We start from the raw sequence: 15,406 nt of genomic DNA, 5'->3' as shown, positions 1-15,406 counted from the left end.
ACCACCACCACCACCACCACCACCACCACCACCACCATCATCACTAGGGTCTCACCATGAAGCCCTGGCTGGCCTCTAACTCACTGAGATCCACCAGCCTCTGCCCTGGGTGCTGGCATTAAAGGCATGTACCTCCATAACTACCTGTACCTAAGAGACTCCATGTACCTGAGGAGTCTCTTAATTACTCAAGTTGGGGCCATCATGCAGGCAGGCCAATATCTCTAGCTAAAGTTCCGCAGAGCCTGGGGGGCACTGGACCTTGTTCATGGTTAAGAGGACAGATTTGAAAGGCAGATGGGGCTCGCACCATTGACAGCTCACGCTGGGGTGGGATGTGTGAGGGGACAGTGGTGGCTTGCGCCTGTATGTAAGTAATGCGCTCTCTGAATAATGACATCACTCAGGCCCCAGTGAAACCTGGGGAAGAATTACCCAGTTTTCCCCCATTTCACAGATAAGAAAGCTGTGACCCAGAGGCAGGAGTGATTCAATAACCGTGACTCCAAAGTCAGGCTATTTAACATACCTGTCACCTCAAATATTTATCATTTCTGTATGATGAAAATATTTAAGGTCTTTTGGTGAGGGGGGCAAGTGGGTGCGGAGGTGCAGCTTTGGTGGTAGAGCACTTGTCTGGCATGTCTGAGGTCCTGGGTTCAATCCCCAGCACTGACAATAATAATAATAGTGGTAGTTGTTGTTGTTTGCAGACAGAGGCTCTTGTAACCCATTCTTGGTTGGAAGTCTCTATGTAGCCCAAGCTGACCTTGAACTCCTCAACTTCCTGCCTCTGCCTCTGAGATGCTGAGACTCATACCCCACATACCATACCCCGCTCTTTTTCGCCGTTTGGAAATATGCAATATGTCATTAATTACAGCTACTTCCCTGCTGTACTAGAACAACAGAACTTTTCCTTCCTATCTAACCGAAACTGTACCCACTGACAATATCACCCTGCCGCCCATCCCCCACATGCCCTCCTCTAGAACACAATGACGGCTCCTATTCGCTCGGTTCCCACAGTTCCACTCTTACTCCTCTCTGGCCTAGACTCAAGTCAAGGGTGTATCCAGACCTGGTCACCATCTGCCGACACCCTCCAGTCATGGTGGTGGGGCTTTTCAGGGGTGGGAGGCATGGTGGGGTGAGGGCCTCCTCTCTGTGCACTGGGGTGAGGCACAGCACCTGGGCCATCGTTGCAGCTGGCCAGCTCTGGGGCCCTGGCCTCTTCCCATTCACTCACATAGCTTTCTACCCCACCCCCACCCTCACCCCCAGTGGGGACTGAGGCCCGATGAGAAAGTGATCAAGTACACTGCCACACCTCCACCCATGTAGCTCATGAGCTGTGTATCTGCCCTTCTGTCCCCGGTCTGTCTTCAGCAAAGCATAGCCAGACTGTCCTGTAACCTGTTGGGCAGCATGTGCACTGGACGCAAGAACTGGCTCCTTACCAGGTTGGGTGTGGTAATGGGAATGCCCAACCATAATCCCAGCATTGAGAAGGCAGAGGCAGGAAGGATTCTAACAAGTTTGAGGCTAGTCTGGGCTACATAGAGTGTTACTAGCCAGCCTGAGCTACATACTAAACTGAATCGTAGAAAAGAGCTGGTCTCTTTTCTTCTTAGCTTCAGTGGGTTATGCTAACCCTCCCAGCTGCTTAGAGACAAAGCAATTGACTTATAAAATATGTCGTCCAGGGTCTCCTCCAGCAGCTGTCAGTTCACTCAACTCCATTTGAGGCCCGAGTAGCGCGCCCCCAAGTGGCTAAAGAGAGCCACGCAGCCTCTGGATTGTAGACCGATGGGTCCTCCTACTGGCCGAGCCCCGTGCCGATCCTACTCGCTACACCCTAAGATCATTTTCTAACGATTTTATTCCTTCACTCAGCAAATGGGGGTCGTGGAAGTGGGGAATTCTCTTCAAGAGCGGGCGCCTTTCTTGGTGAGGATAAAGTAGACGGTTTTGTGTGTCCATCGTAACTCGAGAGAAAGACAGGAAGCAGTTCCGGCAGGACAGAGGAGAACGTGATGTGAAGAATGTCTTCGTGACAGGAAAAGGGAGATAGGGGAGCAGGTGGCTGCCCTGAGGAAAAACATTGATGGAGATTTGAATGAAGTGGAAGGGGGTGGTTCTTAGCATAAATAGCAAAGACGCGGGCTGAGTGACAAGCACTGGAGGTTCCTTTCTGGTTTGAGTGACAAGGAGGGGCTGTGTGGCCCGATAAGGGTCAGAGGGCAGGAAAGTCTCAAGGAGAGGAAAGGCTGGGCTGAGCCAGGCTGCAGCGAAGTGCTTGGATTCTCTCACACGTGGGGATAAAGGACAGTGCAGGCCAGATGGTTTGGCATCGCCAGGGTCTGTTCTAGTTCACAGTAGAAGGAAATGGTGCATCTGCGGTTAGGGGGTAGTAAACATCGAGGCTTGTCCCACCCAAGTTCGTCAGTCCCTCCTGGGGTGGCTTGTGGATGCTTGCTCTCTGTCTTTTTAATTAAAAAAAAAAAAATGTTGCCGGGTAGTGGTGGCACACATCTTTAATCCCAGCACTTGGGAGACAGAGGCAGGTGGATTTCTGAGTTTGAGGCCAGCCTGGTCTACAGAGTGAGTTCCAGAACAGCCAGGGCTATCCAGAAAAACCCTGTTTCGAAAAACAAACAAACAACAAACAAACAAAAACAAAAGAAAGCAAACAAAAACATTTGTTTAAAAATTTACTTATTTCATGTATGTGGATATACTGTAGCTGTCTTCAGACACACCAGAATGTGGCATCGGATTCCACTACAGATGGCTGTGAGCCACCATGTGGTTGCTGGGAATTGAACTCAGGACCTCTGGAAGAGCACTCAGTGCTCTTAACCCCTGAGCCATCTCTCCAGCCCTAGAATGTGCTTTCATGGCCTTGTTTTAAGTTGATCATCGGCAAAGACCCTATCTCCAAATCAATTCACATTCTGAGCTCTCTTTTCCACGTAAATTAGTGCCGAATCTTTTCTCCGAGTGGCCGTACCAATACACACACCTGCTATTTGCTGGAGCGCATCAGAGATCATTCCAGACGTCATAGCACGTGCCTTGGGAGCATTTTAAAGAGAGAAAAGACTTAGTCTGGTTTACATTTTTAAACAAGTCTATTTGTTCTGTGGGAATGTAAGACAGGGCAAACACTCGGCAGGAAGGGAAAGGCAAAGAATGAGCCCTCTTGGGGCGGGCCGCTGGGAGGATAGGACCTTCAGGTGCCCCATGGTCGCTGTGCTGTTCCAAGCCTAGTGGACCACAGCTTGCTGTACCAGGCTACAAGTCTCCTGGCTTCAACCCTTTGGGGATCCACCACCTCCTCCTGGAGAGGAGACCCAGCCCGGACTCATTCTGTGTTTCTGTCCATCCCCTCTCTGCCAGGACATACAGCAACTCCTCCAGCTCCAGCAGCTGGTGCTTGTCCCTGGCCACCACCTCCAGCCACCTGCTCAGTTCCTGCTGCCACAGGCGCAGCAGAGTCAGCCAGGTGAGACCTCAGCCTTGCTGACACCTTCTCCGGACACTCGGTATTCCACCACCTGCCCCTTGCCCACTCACCTTCTGTGTTCTTAATTGTTTCTCCAGGCCTGCTACCAACGCCAAATCTATTCCAGCTACCTCAGCAAACCCAGGGAGCTCTCCTGACCTCCCAGCCCCGGGCCGGGCTTCCTACACAGGTGAGACTGTCCACTGAGTTTATCAAGCCACTGGCCACAGCAGTGTGAGCAAGGGCTGAGTGGCTGAGTTGGGGTGGGGGCCTGTGAAAGTCAATGGCCTACCTCCTTCCCCTCTGTTCCATTGGACCATCTCACGCCCAAAGAGCACTTGAGGGACCTGAGGCTCAGCCCTACTCTGCCACCAACTGGCTGTAGGAAGTCAGACAAGCTAGGCTCCACAGATCAGCTCCTTGCTTCATAGAATGAAGGGATTCAAACCAAACCAGCGGTTAGGGTAGGGGTGGCGCACACCTTTAATCCCAGTACTTGGGAGGTAGAGGCAGGTGGATTTCTGAGTTCGAGGCCAGCCTGGTCTACTGAGTGAGTTCCAGGACAGCCAGGGCTACACAGAGAAACCCTGTCTCGAACAAAAAAGAAAGAAAGAAAGAAAGAAAAAAAGAAAGAAAGGAAGAAAGAGAAAGAAGAAAAAGAGAAAAGAAAAAGAAAAAAAGAAAGAAAATCTGATGAAATGTTTAGCTCAGAGGCTGAAGATGTGGCTCAGTTAGTAAAGTGCCCACATAAACACAAGGGCCTGAGTTCAAGGACTCCTCAGAACCCAGGTTAAAAGCTGAATGTGGCATTAATTTCACCCTCGGGGCAAGGGAGTTGACAGCAGGTGGATCCTTGGCCAGCCAGCCAAACCAATATGCTTCAGGTTCATTGAGAGACCCCGTCTCAAAACTAAAAAACGTTTAAAAAGTAGCAAGGATCTGAGGAAAGACACCTGCCTGATGGTGGTGACTTCAGGCTCTCCACACTCACGTGCACATGTGTGCACACACGCACACATGCACACACCCCCGTGAGCTCTGTCAGAAAGGCTGCATAGTTTACAGGTCCACCCAGGTCTTAGCTGTAGGGCTAAGCTCCTGAGAGGCTAGGAGTTCATGTGACATGTTCATGTTCATGTGACGTGTTCGTGTGACAACGGCATCAGGACTTACCTGGCTGCTCAAGCTGCCCTGCTGACTCTGCTGTGTTGTCCTTTATCCCTCCTGGGATGATAGTGCCACTGCTACCAAACCGTTGATGTGGCTGATACAAAGCGACACCTTGAATCCAGCAGGGCTCACGTCAGCATGGCTTCCCAAACACACCCGCCCCAGGATTTTAGATCACCAAAGATCCTTGGGACAGAAATCCCCACACCAACCACCTGCCTCCAACCTTTCATTTTTAAGACAGTGAATCACTCGGAGTGTTTGTTGCTTTTTGTCTAGCCTCTAATTCTGTACCTTTTTTCTGCTTGCAAGCTACTTATTTTTAAGACTTTGTTTTATTTTATTTATATTTTGGTATTACTAGAGAGTCAATCCAGAATTTTAAGTGTGCTAGACAGGGGCTCTACCACTGAGCCATGCTCTCAGCCCCCTCACTGGGGGATTCTAGGCAGGGGCTCTACACTGAGCCACACTCCCAGCCCCTCACTGGGGGATTCTAGGCAGGGGCTCTACCACTGAGCCACGCCCCCAGCCCCTCACTGGGGGATTCTAGGCAGGGGCTCTACACTGAGCCACCCTCCTAGCCCTCTTTTCATACTTTATTTTGAGATGGTCTTTCTGAGTTGCTCAGGCTAGCATTGAACTCACTCTGTAGCCCAAGCTGACTTTTTTTTTTAATAATTCTTTTTTTAAAGGTTTATTTATTTATTTTGTGTATGTGAGTACATTGTAGCTGTAAAGATGGTTGTGAGCCTTCATGTGGTTGTTGGGAATTGAATTTTAGGACCTCTGTTTGCTCTGGTCAGCCCCACTTGCTCTGCTTGCTCAGTTCCTGCTCATTCCAGCCCAAAGATTTATTTATTATTATACATTGTAGCTGACTTCAGACACTCCAGAAGAGGGCGTCAGATCTCATTACGGGTGGTTGTAAGCCACCATGTGGTTGCTGGGATTTGAACTCAGGACCTTCAGAAGAACAGTCAATGCTCTTAATCCACTGAGCCACTGCTCCAGCCCCCCAAGCTGACCTTAAAAGTAGAATCCCTTTGCCTTATTCTCTGGAGTAGCTATTTGGCCTTTTAATTTTTTAGAGCAGTTTTAAATGCACAGTGAAACTGAGCTCAAGATAGGTTCCATATGTCTCCCTCCGTGTGCACCACCTCCCTCTTTTCAGCATCCTTGCCCTATGTAATACCCATCTGTAGTCCAGGTATCTACATGTTAATGTCACATCTATAGATGGAACCTCAAGCTTCACTCTATGCCTATGGGCTTGGACAGCCTGCTTATTAGTAATCTTCAATAATCCAATGGGCAGGCAGAGTTGTAGCGATGGTTTCTATTCAATGGAAGAGAATGTCTGTCCCAGGAGGGTTAAGACTCAGGCTGAGCTGCCTGACAAGTCAGTACCAGAGGATGATGGAGGATGGACCCCACTGTCCCCCAGCCTAGGCTTTGAGCACACTGAGCCATCAGCAAAAGATGCTGCTCCCTCTGAGGGTTTTGCTCTCTAAGAGAAGGTGAAGAGTAATTGAGAGGATCACGATAGGCAGTGGAGTGAAACCTTTAACAGGATTAGAAATTAGTGTGGGCGCCTTGGGCTGATGAGGGGAGTCTGAAGCAAGCAAGTGCACAACCGTTGCTTAGCCCCATCCGGGTCCTCCATCCCACATCCCATCCACCTGCCCACCCCACCAGGCTATGACTCGCCCCACGCTGCCCGACCTGCAACTCTCACACCCGCAGCCCCCAAAATGCTTGGAGCCGCCATCCCACCCGGAGGAGCCCAGTGATCTGGAGGAACTGGAACAGTTTGCTCGCACCTTCAAGCAACGCCGCATCAAGCTGGGCTTCACACAGGTCTGGGACCACCTTATGAGGTAGCGGGTGAAAGTGGGGGGGAGCGGTACAAAGATGCAAAGGTCCAAACAATGGTGGAGTGTTTGGATCTGGCCTTGGAACAGATCAGATTTAACTTCCAAACCCTACCTCCCTTCTCTCTGGACCAGGGTGATGTGGGCCTGGCCATGGGCAAACTCTATGGCAACGACTTCAGCCAAACGACCATTTCCCGCTTCGAGGCCCTTAACCTGAGCTTCAAGAACATGTGTAAACTCAAGCCCCTCCTGGAGAAGTGGCTCAACGACGCAGGTGAGCCTGGCGGGAAGCTCCAACTTGGGCGGCCCGCAAACAGGACTGGTCATGAGGCAGGTCGGGAAGTGATCGCTTACATCCTTGTCTCCCATCTTCACAGAGACTATGTCTGTGGACTCAAGCCTACCCAGCCCAAACCAGCTGAGCAGCCCCAGCCTGGGTTTCGACGGGCTGCCGGGGCGGCGACGCAAGAAGAGGACCAGCATCGAGACGAATGTCCGCTTCGCCTTAGAGAAGAGTTTCCTAGCGGTGAGTTTCGCCCCCTGGCGACCAGGAAGGGTAGCAGGTGGAAGAACCCAACTCACCAACCCTCTCTGCCTGTAGAACCAGAAGCCTACCTCAGAGGAGATCCTGCTGATCGCAGAGCAGCTGCACATGGAGAAGGAAGTGATCCGCGTCTGGTTCTGCAACCGGCGCCAGAAGGAGAAACGCATCAACCCTTGCAGTGCGGCCCCCATGCTGCCCAGCCCGGGAAAGCCGACCAGCTACAGCCCTCACCTGGTACCCAGAGCTTGGGGGCTATGTGTTGGAGGTGGGGGTGGGGTCGGGAGTCAGGGCATAAGCCCGTAGGCATCTGTGTGAAGCAAATGTACCTAGAATAGAGACAGGAGAGTTGTCCCCAGAGGTTCTGGGGAGAGTATGCCACATACAGAGTGGTCACAAAGGGACACCGTTTCCAGGAAAACACGCCACCCAACCTGAGTGGAGGTCAGAAGACAACTTCTGGGAGTTAGTTCTCTCCTTGTACCATGTAAGGTTCCAGGGATCAAACACAGGTCGTCAAGCTTGGCAAGGAGTGACTTCATCTACCAAACTGTCTCCAGGCCCCAGACTGTTATCTGATGTGGTGGGTACAAGCTCCCACAGACAGACAAGAGTTGTGACCGGTACATGAGCATAAAGGGGGGCACAGTATGGTTCAGGCAGGAATACACCTTCCTGCAGAGGCAGGAAGGGCCATCATTAGACCTGTGTGGCACCTGCAGCACCAGGGCCACACACCAGTCAGCTTAGTTACCAGATACATCTGGGTTATGCTTTCTTCTGTCCCCTTATTTCTGTTTGTGAAAGGGGCTGTGGTATCTAGAGAGAAGCTTTTCAACTGCAGGGCTGGGAGGAAGGAGGGAGTCTTTCGAGAGTTAGCCCCAGACACATGAAGGAGGAGGACTACCTGGAAGAATCACATTCTGCCAGGTCCAGCATGCACAAAGGCTTAGATGCTAAGATGTACTGATCCCAGTGCAATGCAGTGTGTGGCTGGAGCTGCTGGGAATGGGCTTTGTTGCTGGTGGTGGGTTTGTTTTTTTTTGTTTTGTTTTTTGGTTTTTTTTTGGTTTTTCGAGACAGGGTTTCTCTGTGTAGCCCTGGCTGTCCTGGTACTCACTCTGTAGACCAGGCTGGCCTCGAACCCAGAAATCTGCCTGCCTCTACCTCTGCCTCCCAAGTGCTGGGATTAAAGGTGTGAGCCACCACCACCCAGCTTTGGTTTGTGTTTTCAAGACAGGGTTTCTTTGTGTAGCCTTGACTGTCCTAGAACTATTCTCTTTCTTCCTTCCTTTCTCTCCTCCTCTCTTTCTTTCTGACAGGGTTTCTCTGTGTAGCTCTGGCTGTCCTGGAATGCACTCTGTAGAGCAGGCTGGCCTCAGACACAGAGATCTGCCTGCCTCCTCCTCCTCCTCCTCCTCTTCCTCTTGAGTCAAGGTTGCCTGGAACACGTCATACAGTCCAGTTCCAATTTGTGATCCTCCTGCCTCAGCCTCCTGAGTACTGGGACTAAAGGCATGCACCACCATTGCCCAGCAGATACCTCACGTTTTACCAAGTCATGGGGTTTTGAGCCGTGGAGAGACGCTGTCTGTCTTTCCGGTTTCTACGCAGAGTGAGTCTGCCTCAGGGCTTGCCAGCATCTTCTGTGAGGAGAGGCTTTGAGCTCCTGACCCTCCTGCCTCTCCCTCCTGAGTGCCCATGACAGGATTTCATGACATGCGGCCCAGGCTGGACTCTAACTTACTATGTAATCCAGGCTGGCTTGACTCTCTTACAAAGACAAGTATGTTCCTTCTAGGAGAGCCAATAGCAGGAATACACAGAGCAGTTGTCCCGATACTATCACTGAAGACAGGACCAGCTCTGCAGAGACACTAGCCAGACAGGAGAGTGTGGGGGGAGCTGTGGGGAACTCTCTCAGCTCATTGCTTGTGGCACGGGATCACTGGGGTACGCGTGGGGAGGACGATGTGCCTGGAGCCCTGTCTCCCCACCCTTGAGTGGGGCAATGGGAGTCAGGTGCACAGAGAACACTACGGCAGGCTGCCTTGTGACAGTAGTGTCTTACCCTACTTTCTTCTCTTCCCAGGTCACACCCCAAGGGGGCGCAGGGACCTTACCATTGTCCCAAGCTTCTAGCAGTCTGAGCACAACAGGTTAGGGGCAGGCTGGGAGGGAGACCGGGACAACACACTCTGCATGGCTACAGCCTGAGTTTCAGCAGTGGCTCTGGGCAGCTGTGGACCTCAAGGCCGAGTCTCTCGGGTGGTGTGGGGCAGACAGAGCAGAGGGCAGCCTTTAGTCAGCTCCACAGTTCCCTGGAAGGCAGCACTCATTGTCCCCTGGCCTCGGTCAGGTGTTTGCCCTCTGATGGAGATTGCTTAGTGCACAGAGCTCTGGGGTCCATCTCCAGTCTCAGTATTTCTTTAAATGTCTTATTTGTTTGTTTTTATTTATGAGCTGGGGTTGTTTTGTTTATTTTGCATCATTAGCATGCAGTGCCCAGTAGCCACCAGAAGAGGGCATCAGATTCCCTAGGGAATGGAGTTGTTGACAGTTATGAGCTGCAGTGTGGGTGCTGAGATCCAAAAACCCAGGTCCTCTGGAAGACTAGCCAGTGCTCTTGACTGCTGAGCCACCTCTCCAGCCTGTAAAAAAATAAAAATAACAACAACAACAACAACAATAGAAAGCAAATACTATATCCTCCTTTCAGGTTAAGAAATAATAAATGGAGGGTTGCAAATTATGAGAAGGAGCTGGTGCCCACTGGACCAGGTTCTTTAGACAATATATGGACTGACTTAATCTTCATACTAAGTTCATGAAGTTAGTCCCATTTTCCATGAGGGAACTGAAGGTCAGAGAGGTTGGTGTGTTCACCCTAGGACACAGCCAGAACTGGGATCTGCTCTAGCCAACTTGACCCTTAGTGACCCCTCTCCAGTTGCCCACTCTTGATCGTCCAACAGCACAGATGTAGCCTGGACTCACCTCCAGCACCTGGAGGGAGCCATAGGACCGGCTCTTCTGGGCAAGCCATTTCTTGTCCACATCAAATCGGTTTGGGGCACAGTTTGCCAAAAGCCAGTGCCACTGTTTATTTTGACTTCTATCATGAGATAGAAACAAAAGGATTCTAGCGAGGGGTTGGGCTAGTGCTCTTCCCCTCCCAGTGAGGAGACTCTGGGCATACAGTAGAGATAACCCTGACTTCCTTGCTAAGGGACCAGAGGAGGCTGAAGATCCTGCTTTCTGTCTCTCTCTGGCAGTTACTACCTTATCCTCAGCTGTGACGCTCCATCCCAGCCGGACGGCAGGAGGGGGTGGGGGTGGGGGCGGAGTCGCTCCCCCCCTCAATTCCATCCCCTCTGTCACTCCCCCACCCCCGGCCACCACCAACAGCACAAACCCGAGCCCTCAAGGCAGCCACTCGGCCATCGGCTTGTCGGGCCTGAACCCCAGCACGGGGTAAGTGTGCAGCTGCAAGTGGGAGGTCCCAGCTGCTTTCCGGGTGGGGAGATGCACCTCAATTCTGCCATGGGCTCCCCTCCCCCGCTAATGCCTCTGCTTTGCTCTTGCAGAAGCACAATGGTGGGGTTGAGCTCTGGGCTGAGTCCAGCCCTTATGAGCAACAACCCTTTGGCCACTATCCAAGGTGCGTGCTGCCTCATGTCACCCCATTGCCACCAGTCCTGCCCTCTTCTGGGCCTTGACCCCCTCCCCCCATCGCTGCCCCAGCCATGCCATACTGACCCCGCTCACTGCATTGCTCGCGTCTTCACCCCCATCTGTCTTCGGGGAAGGTGTGAGGGGTGCTGCCTCATGGGAGTCGGTGGGGCAGACGGGGAGAAGGGTACTCACATGGGGTCCACAGAGGCCAAGGTCTCCCTGATGTGCCTCCAGCTCAGCCTCTCTTTCTCCTCACCAGCCCTGGCCTCTGGTGGAACCCTGCCCCTTACCAGCCTTGATGGCAGCGGGAACCTGGTGCTGGGGGCAGCCGGTGCGGCCCCAGGGAGCCCCAGCCTAGTAACCTCGCCTCTCTTCTTGAACCACACCGGGCTGCCCCTGCTCAGTGCCCCGCCAGGCGTGGGCCTGGTCTCGGCAGCGGCTGCAGCCGTGGCAGCGTCCATCTCCAGCAAGTCTCCTGGCCTCTCCTCATCTTCTTCGTCCTCATCATCCTCCACCTGCAGTGACGTGGCAGCACAGACCCCTGGAGGCCCGGGGGGACCCGAGGCGGGGTCCAAGGCTGAGTGAGAGCCGACCATGCCTCCCCTCCTCCTCCTCTGACTCCCCTGACCTTGGCCCCCTGCCCAAGAGAGGGTGAGGAGGCTAGTGGGGGATGCGGTGGATCCTTGGAGCAGGAGTGACGAAGGAGGAAAAGACCAAAAATCCAACCAAAAAGAAAACAAAACAAAAAACAACAACAGAAACAAAACAAAAAACAAAGAAACTAACCAACAAAAAAGAAAACCAAAAATATTCACAATAGAAACCAGCTGCCCTAAAGGAACCAGAGATGAAAAACAAAGAAATGAACAAAAACACAAAAAACAAAAAACAAACCACCTCCAAACTAACCAAACACCCCTCACCCCCAAACCAAACAAACCAAAAACCAGTTTTGAGCCAGATCTTGGAGTGCTCACTGCTATGACACCAAATAAGAACCTTCAGCCAGGAGCGGAGCAGCCTCCAGCAGGTCGGACCTCATGCCGCGGAGCCCTGGCTGTGGGACCAACTCCTAACCTTACCCCACTGGGGTTGGGCAGAGAAGGAACCAGAGAATGTGCCAGCTTGCTGGCCCAGCCCCAGCTCTGGGCCAATGGAGACAGGTACTGCCTGGGGCAGGAGGCCCAGGGCCCAGAGCCACCTACCAAATGGTCTTTTCCAGAAGGTAAAAGAGAAAGGACCCAAACAACCTTACACCAAATACTCAGTAGCTTCATCCAAAGGCTGTACAGAGTTTTTAGCGTTTCGCTCAACAGAATGTGTGTCCCTTCTACGTGTCTCCTCTCCCCAGCCCCCCAGCTCTCCCCAACAAGGCAGGGGGTCTCGCTTTAACCCCCCCTCGCCACCCCCAGCCTGGGGAGAGTTCAGAGGAAGGCCTGGGAACGGGCTTTTTTGTCCTCTGTCCCTTCCTTTCTCCCTTTGAAGGGTGGGCTAGGCCATTTTTTGCCAAGTTCCAACTCTCAAAAGCCCCTCCTCAGCGCCTGTCACCTGTCTGCTCTGGAGTCTACCTCCTCCCCAGTCTGTGGAAGGTGGTTGGTTCAAGCAAAGGGGGATATGGTGAGGGCATCCAAGTTGTCTTTCTTCCCATCCTGTCTGTCAGTTTCCCTGAAAAAAAAATCATATTCCAGTGCCTATCCGTGGGATCTTCACGTTCTTTGACATTAACCAGAAACCAAAAAGATTAACTCGCCTCGCTCTGCCCACCCTATGCCCCTTATGACACTGGCAGATACCTCTCCTTCTCCCTTCCCCTTTCCCCCCACCCTCCAATGCACACTCGCACACACCCCAGTGGTGGGCTCCTCCGGATGGCATCTCCATCAGGGACCGCATGGTGGTGGCATCACCATGACCTGTGGTTCCTCATGCAAGTGGCTACCACTCCCACGAGACCTCCACGAGTCTTGGCTGGACCCTATATTTGCCTAGCTCTGGACGTATCTCAACAGTGGACAGAGGAGACGCTACTGGGAGCCACCATGCCCTCCTACCATGGAGGCCAACAAAGTTTTGAACCAAAAAAAAACAAAACAAAACAAACAAACAAAAACACACAAAACCCAACAAAAACAAAAACAGAAAACCAAACAAACAATAAATTAAAACTAGAAAAAAGAATTTATAGATATATATATAGATATATATATATATGAGAAAGAAGATGAGGACTCTTCAAGACAAGAATGAACCGCAAGGTGGAGCCAAGCCTGCAGAGTGATCCAGGCCTTTGGTTGCCGAGGCGGATGGAATGATGGATGCTTCTTTCTCTTCACAAATACCTCATGGACGTCGTCTTCGGAAAGCCGGAGGGGGGTGCGGCTGGGGCAGGGCCTGTCCCTCAGCCAGGGTGGATAGAAGCGGGTGGGTGGGGCTGAAAGAGGGTGTCAGGGACATGGGTGAAGAGCCCCCAGCTCCCTCCCTGCCAATCAACTGAAAAAGCTTTAAAAGAAAAAAAAAAGGAGAAGCAAAAAGAATGGACGAAGGAAAACCAACTGTTGGGTGGTTTGATTCCCTGATTTTTCATTCCTCTCTCTCTCTCTCTCTCTCTCTCTTTCTCTCTCTCTCTCTCTCTCTCTCTGTCTCTCTCTCTCTCTCTCTCCTCCTCTATCTCTCTCTCTTCCTCTCCTCTCCCCCCTTCTTTGTTCTTCTGTCATATCTCTTGATCTCTTGACCTCCTTTTAGTATCTCTCTTCAAACCAAAGTGTTGCTGTGAAGGACGCGAGCCATTGAAATCAGAGTGGCCCCTGTCCCTGGCTGGGCAGGGGCAGAGGAAGGGGACAGGGGAGAGCTGGGCAATGGCCTGGGCCCCCTTCCATCCTGGACACTCCAAGGAGAGGCAGCCAGAGCCCTCAAGCCTCAGCGTTCTCTTTTCTTCTGGTCTCCCTTCTCTCACCCAGAACAAAACTGTTGGGCTGGGTTACAGAGGCAGCAGAAACTAACTCTGGGCCAATGCAGGGCCTTGGGTGCCTTGCCCAGCCCTTGGTGGAGTGGCTGCCCTCCTGCCCAGGCACCAATGGGGCACCTCGTCCACCCATCCTCGCTGGAATGTAAGCATCTTTACTGAACCACCCTCCACCCCCGCCCTCACCCTACCTCTGAGGTTGTCCATTTTAATTTCCTGGAAAGCGGCTAGCGAGGGACCTGACCCAACCCAAGGGTGCAGAGGGCCCCTGACCTTATAGGAGGACATTTGAACAGAGCAGAGTGAAGGAATTACAACCAGAAAAACAAACAACAAACAACCCTCTGAGAAGACTGGCAGTGTGGAAGACATGGTGGAGATGACTTGGACGGAAACCATGATTCTAGACCAAAAAAAGAAAAGGGAAAAAAAAGTTAAGAAAAGAAAATCCGGGACTCACCACCACCCAATTTATCCTGCTTCTTCCTGATCAAGTCCCCACCCTAGTGTGAAGGAGTGGGGCAAAGACAGGAGGAAACAGGGGCAGGGATGGGGCAGACGCCCTGACATTGGTGGAGGGGACCCCCATGCAGCTGGGGGTGGTGGGGACCCTCCCCATCCAACCTCCACACTGGGAAATGAAAAATAAGGAAAAAATTCCTGGGAGGGGGAAAAATAACCAAATCCCAAGCTTTAACTACAGCTGTGAAACCAAATATCGGGAAGGGGGTGGGAGGGTGGGAGTGAGGGGCAAGGTGAGCCCCAGGTCTCCCCCCACCCCGGGCCCCTCTCCCCCGAGGACTCGAGATAAGGCACCAAATACCTCATAGAACTTTAATGTTAAAAAAAAAAAAAAGAAAAGAAACCAAATATTGTTGGCTGGGGGCCAGCCAGGGCAAGGGGCTGGGGGCTGGGGGGAGCCAGGTTTGGTTAGGTGGTGGGGGACTGCCAGTCCCTCCCACCCCCACCTGCCCCTTCCACTCTAGTCACCCCAGTCTCCAACTCCAGGAAACAAAACTATCTCATCGTTTTTATTTTGTGGTCTGTACAGAGCCTGTGTCCGTGTGTCTGTGTGTGAGCGAGAGAGTTGGAAGGCTAGGGAGCTTTTTTGGAGTGGGGAGGGAGACCCTGGCCAAGCTGTGCCCCAGTTTGAATGTCCAGGGGCCTGGGCTAGAGGGAGAGGTGAGTGGACTAAGGGGAGAAGAGCTTTGAATTTCTCTTCTCCCAGCCCTGACCCCTGCTTAAGGGAGGAACAGAGAGAGGCTGGTCTGCCCTCGATGGTGGGCCTTTTGTGCCAAAAATAAATAAATAATGCCAGTAACTAAACCACCTCTCTGTTCCCTTCTAGGGGTTAGGATAGGGACTAGAAGTGGGAAGAAGGGTTTGGGTGTGTGTATAGGGGAGGGTGAGGCATGGGGTCTCAAAGCCCCTTCTCTGGGGACACTCCAGCGTGACCTGTTGACCTGGCTTAGTTTCTCTCATCCAGCCCATTCCCAGGGTGCCTCTCTCTCCCTCACCTAGGCTAAGAACTGAGTGAGACAAATGAGCAAGATTGAGACACGCGGGCTCCCACTGGTCTCTGAGTGGGAAAGGCAAGTGCGAGAGATAAAGGCCTCCAAGAGAAAAAAAGAAACAAACCAAAGATTTAACCATTTAAAAAATAAAAAAATTTT

General features: G+C 52.1%; 1 protein-coding gene across 16 annotated transcripts in view; it reads left to right on the top strand.

Moving 5' to 3' along the window:
* The window catches only part of Pou2f2 (POU class 2 homeobox 2), an 80,686-nt gene extending 68,221 nt beyond the window's left edge, over positions 1–12,465 (top strand). For 8 of the 16 annotated variants that reach the window (XM_031385719.1, XM_031385720.1, XM_031385721.1 and 5 more), the window contains 10 exons: positions 3,403–3,508; positions 3,607–3,698; positions 6,377–6,538; positions 6,688–6,829; positions 6,933–7,081; positions 7,157–7,333; positions 9,189–9,255; positions 10,372–10,570; positions 10,684–10,757; positions 11,031–12,465. In XM_031385719.1, the coding sequence (XP_031241579.1) occupies positions 3,403–3,508; positions 3,607–3,698; positions 6,377–6,538; positions 6,688–6,829; positions 6,933–7,081; positions 7,157–7,333; positions 9,189–9,255; positions 10,372–10,570; positions 10,684–10,757; positions 11,031–11,356 (1,494 nt within the window). In that variant the 3' untranslated portion in view covers positions 11,357–12,465. The remainder of the gene's footprint in view (positions 1–3,402; positions 3,509–3,606; positions 3,699–6,376; positions 6,539–6,687; positions 6,830–6,932; positions 7,082–7,156; positions 7,334–9,188; positions 9,256–10,371; positions 10,571–10,683; positions 10,758–11,030) is intronic. The other 8 variants (XM_031385723.1, XM_031385726.1, XM_031385729.1 and 5 more) reach the window with 5 other exon arrangements.
* Positions 12,466–15,406: the final 2,941 nt, after the last annotated feature.

This window comes from Mastomys coucha, unplaced genomic scaffold (genome assembly GCF_008632895.1).
Source record: "Mastomys coucha isolate ucsf_1 unplaced genomic scaffold, UCSF_Mcou_1 pScaffold21, whole genome shotgun sequence".
Taxonomy (NCBI): Eukaryota; Metazoa; Chordata; class Mammalia; order Rodentia; family Muridae; genus Mastomys; species Mastomys coucha.
The sequence above is the reverse complement of the archived record's forward strand: the minus strand, read 5'-3'. Positions and strand labels throughout refer to the sequence as shown.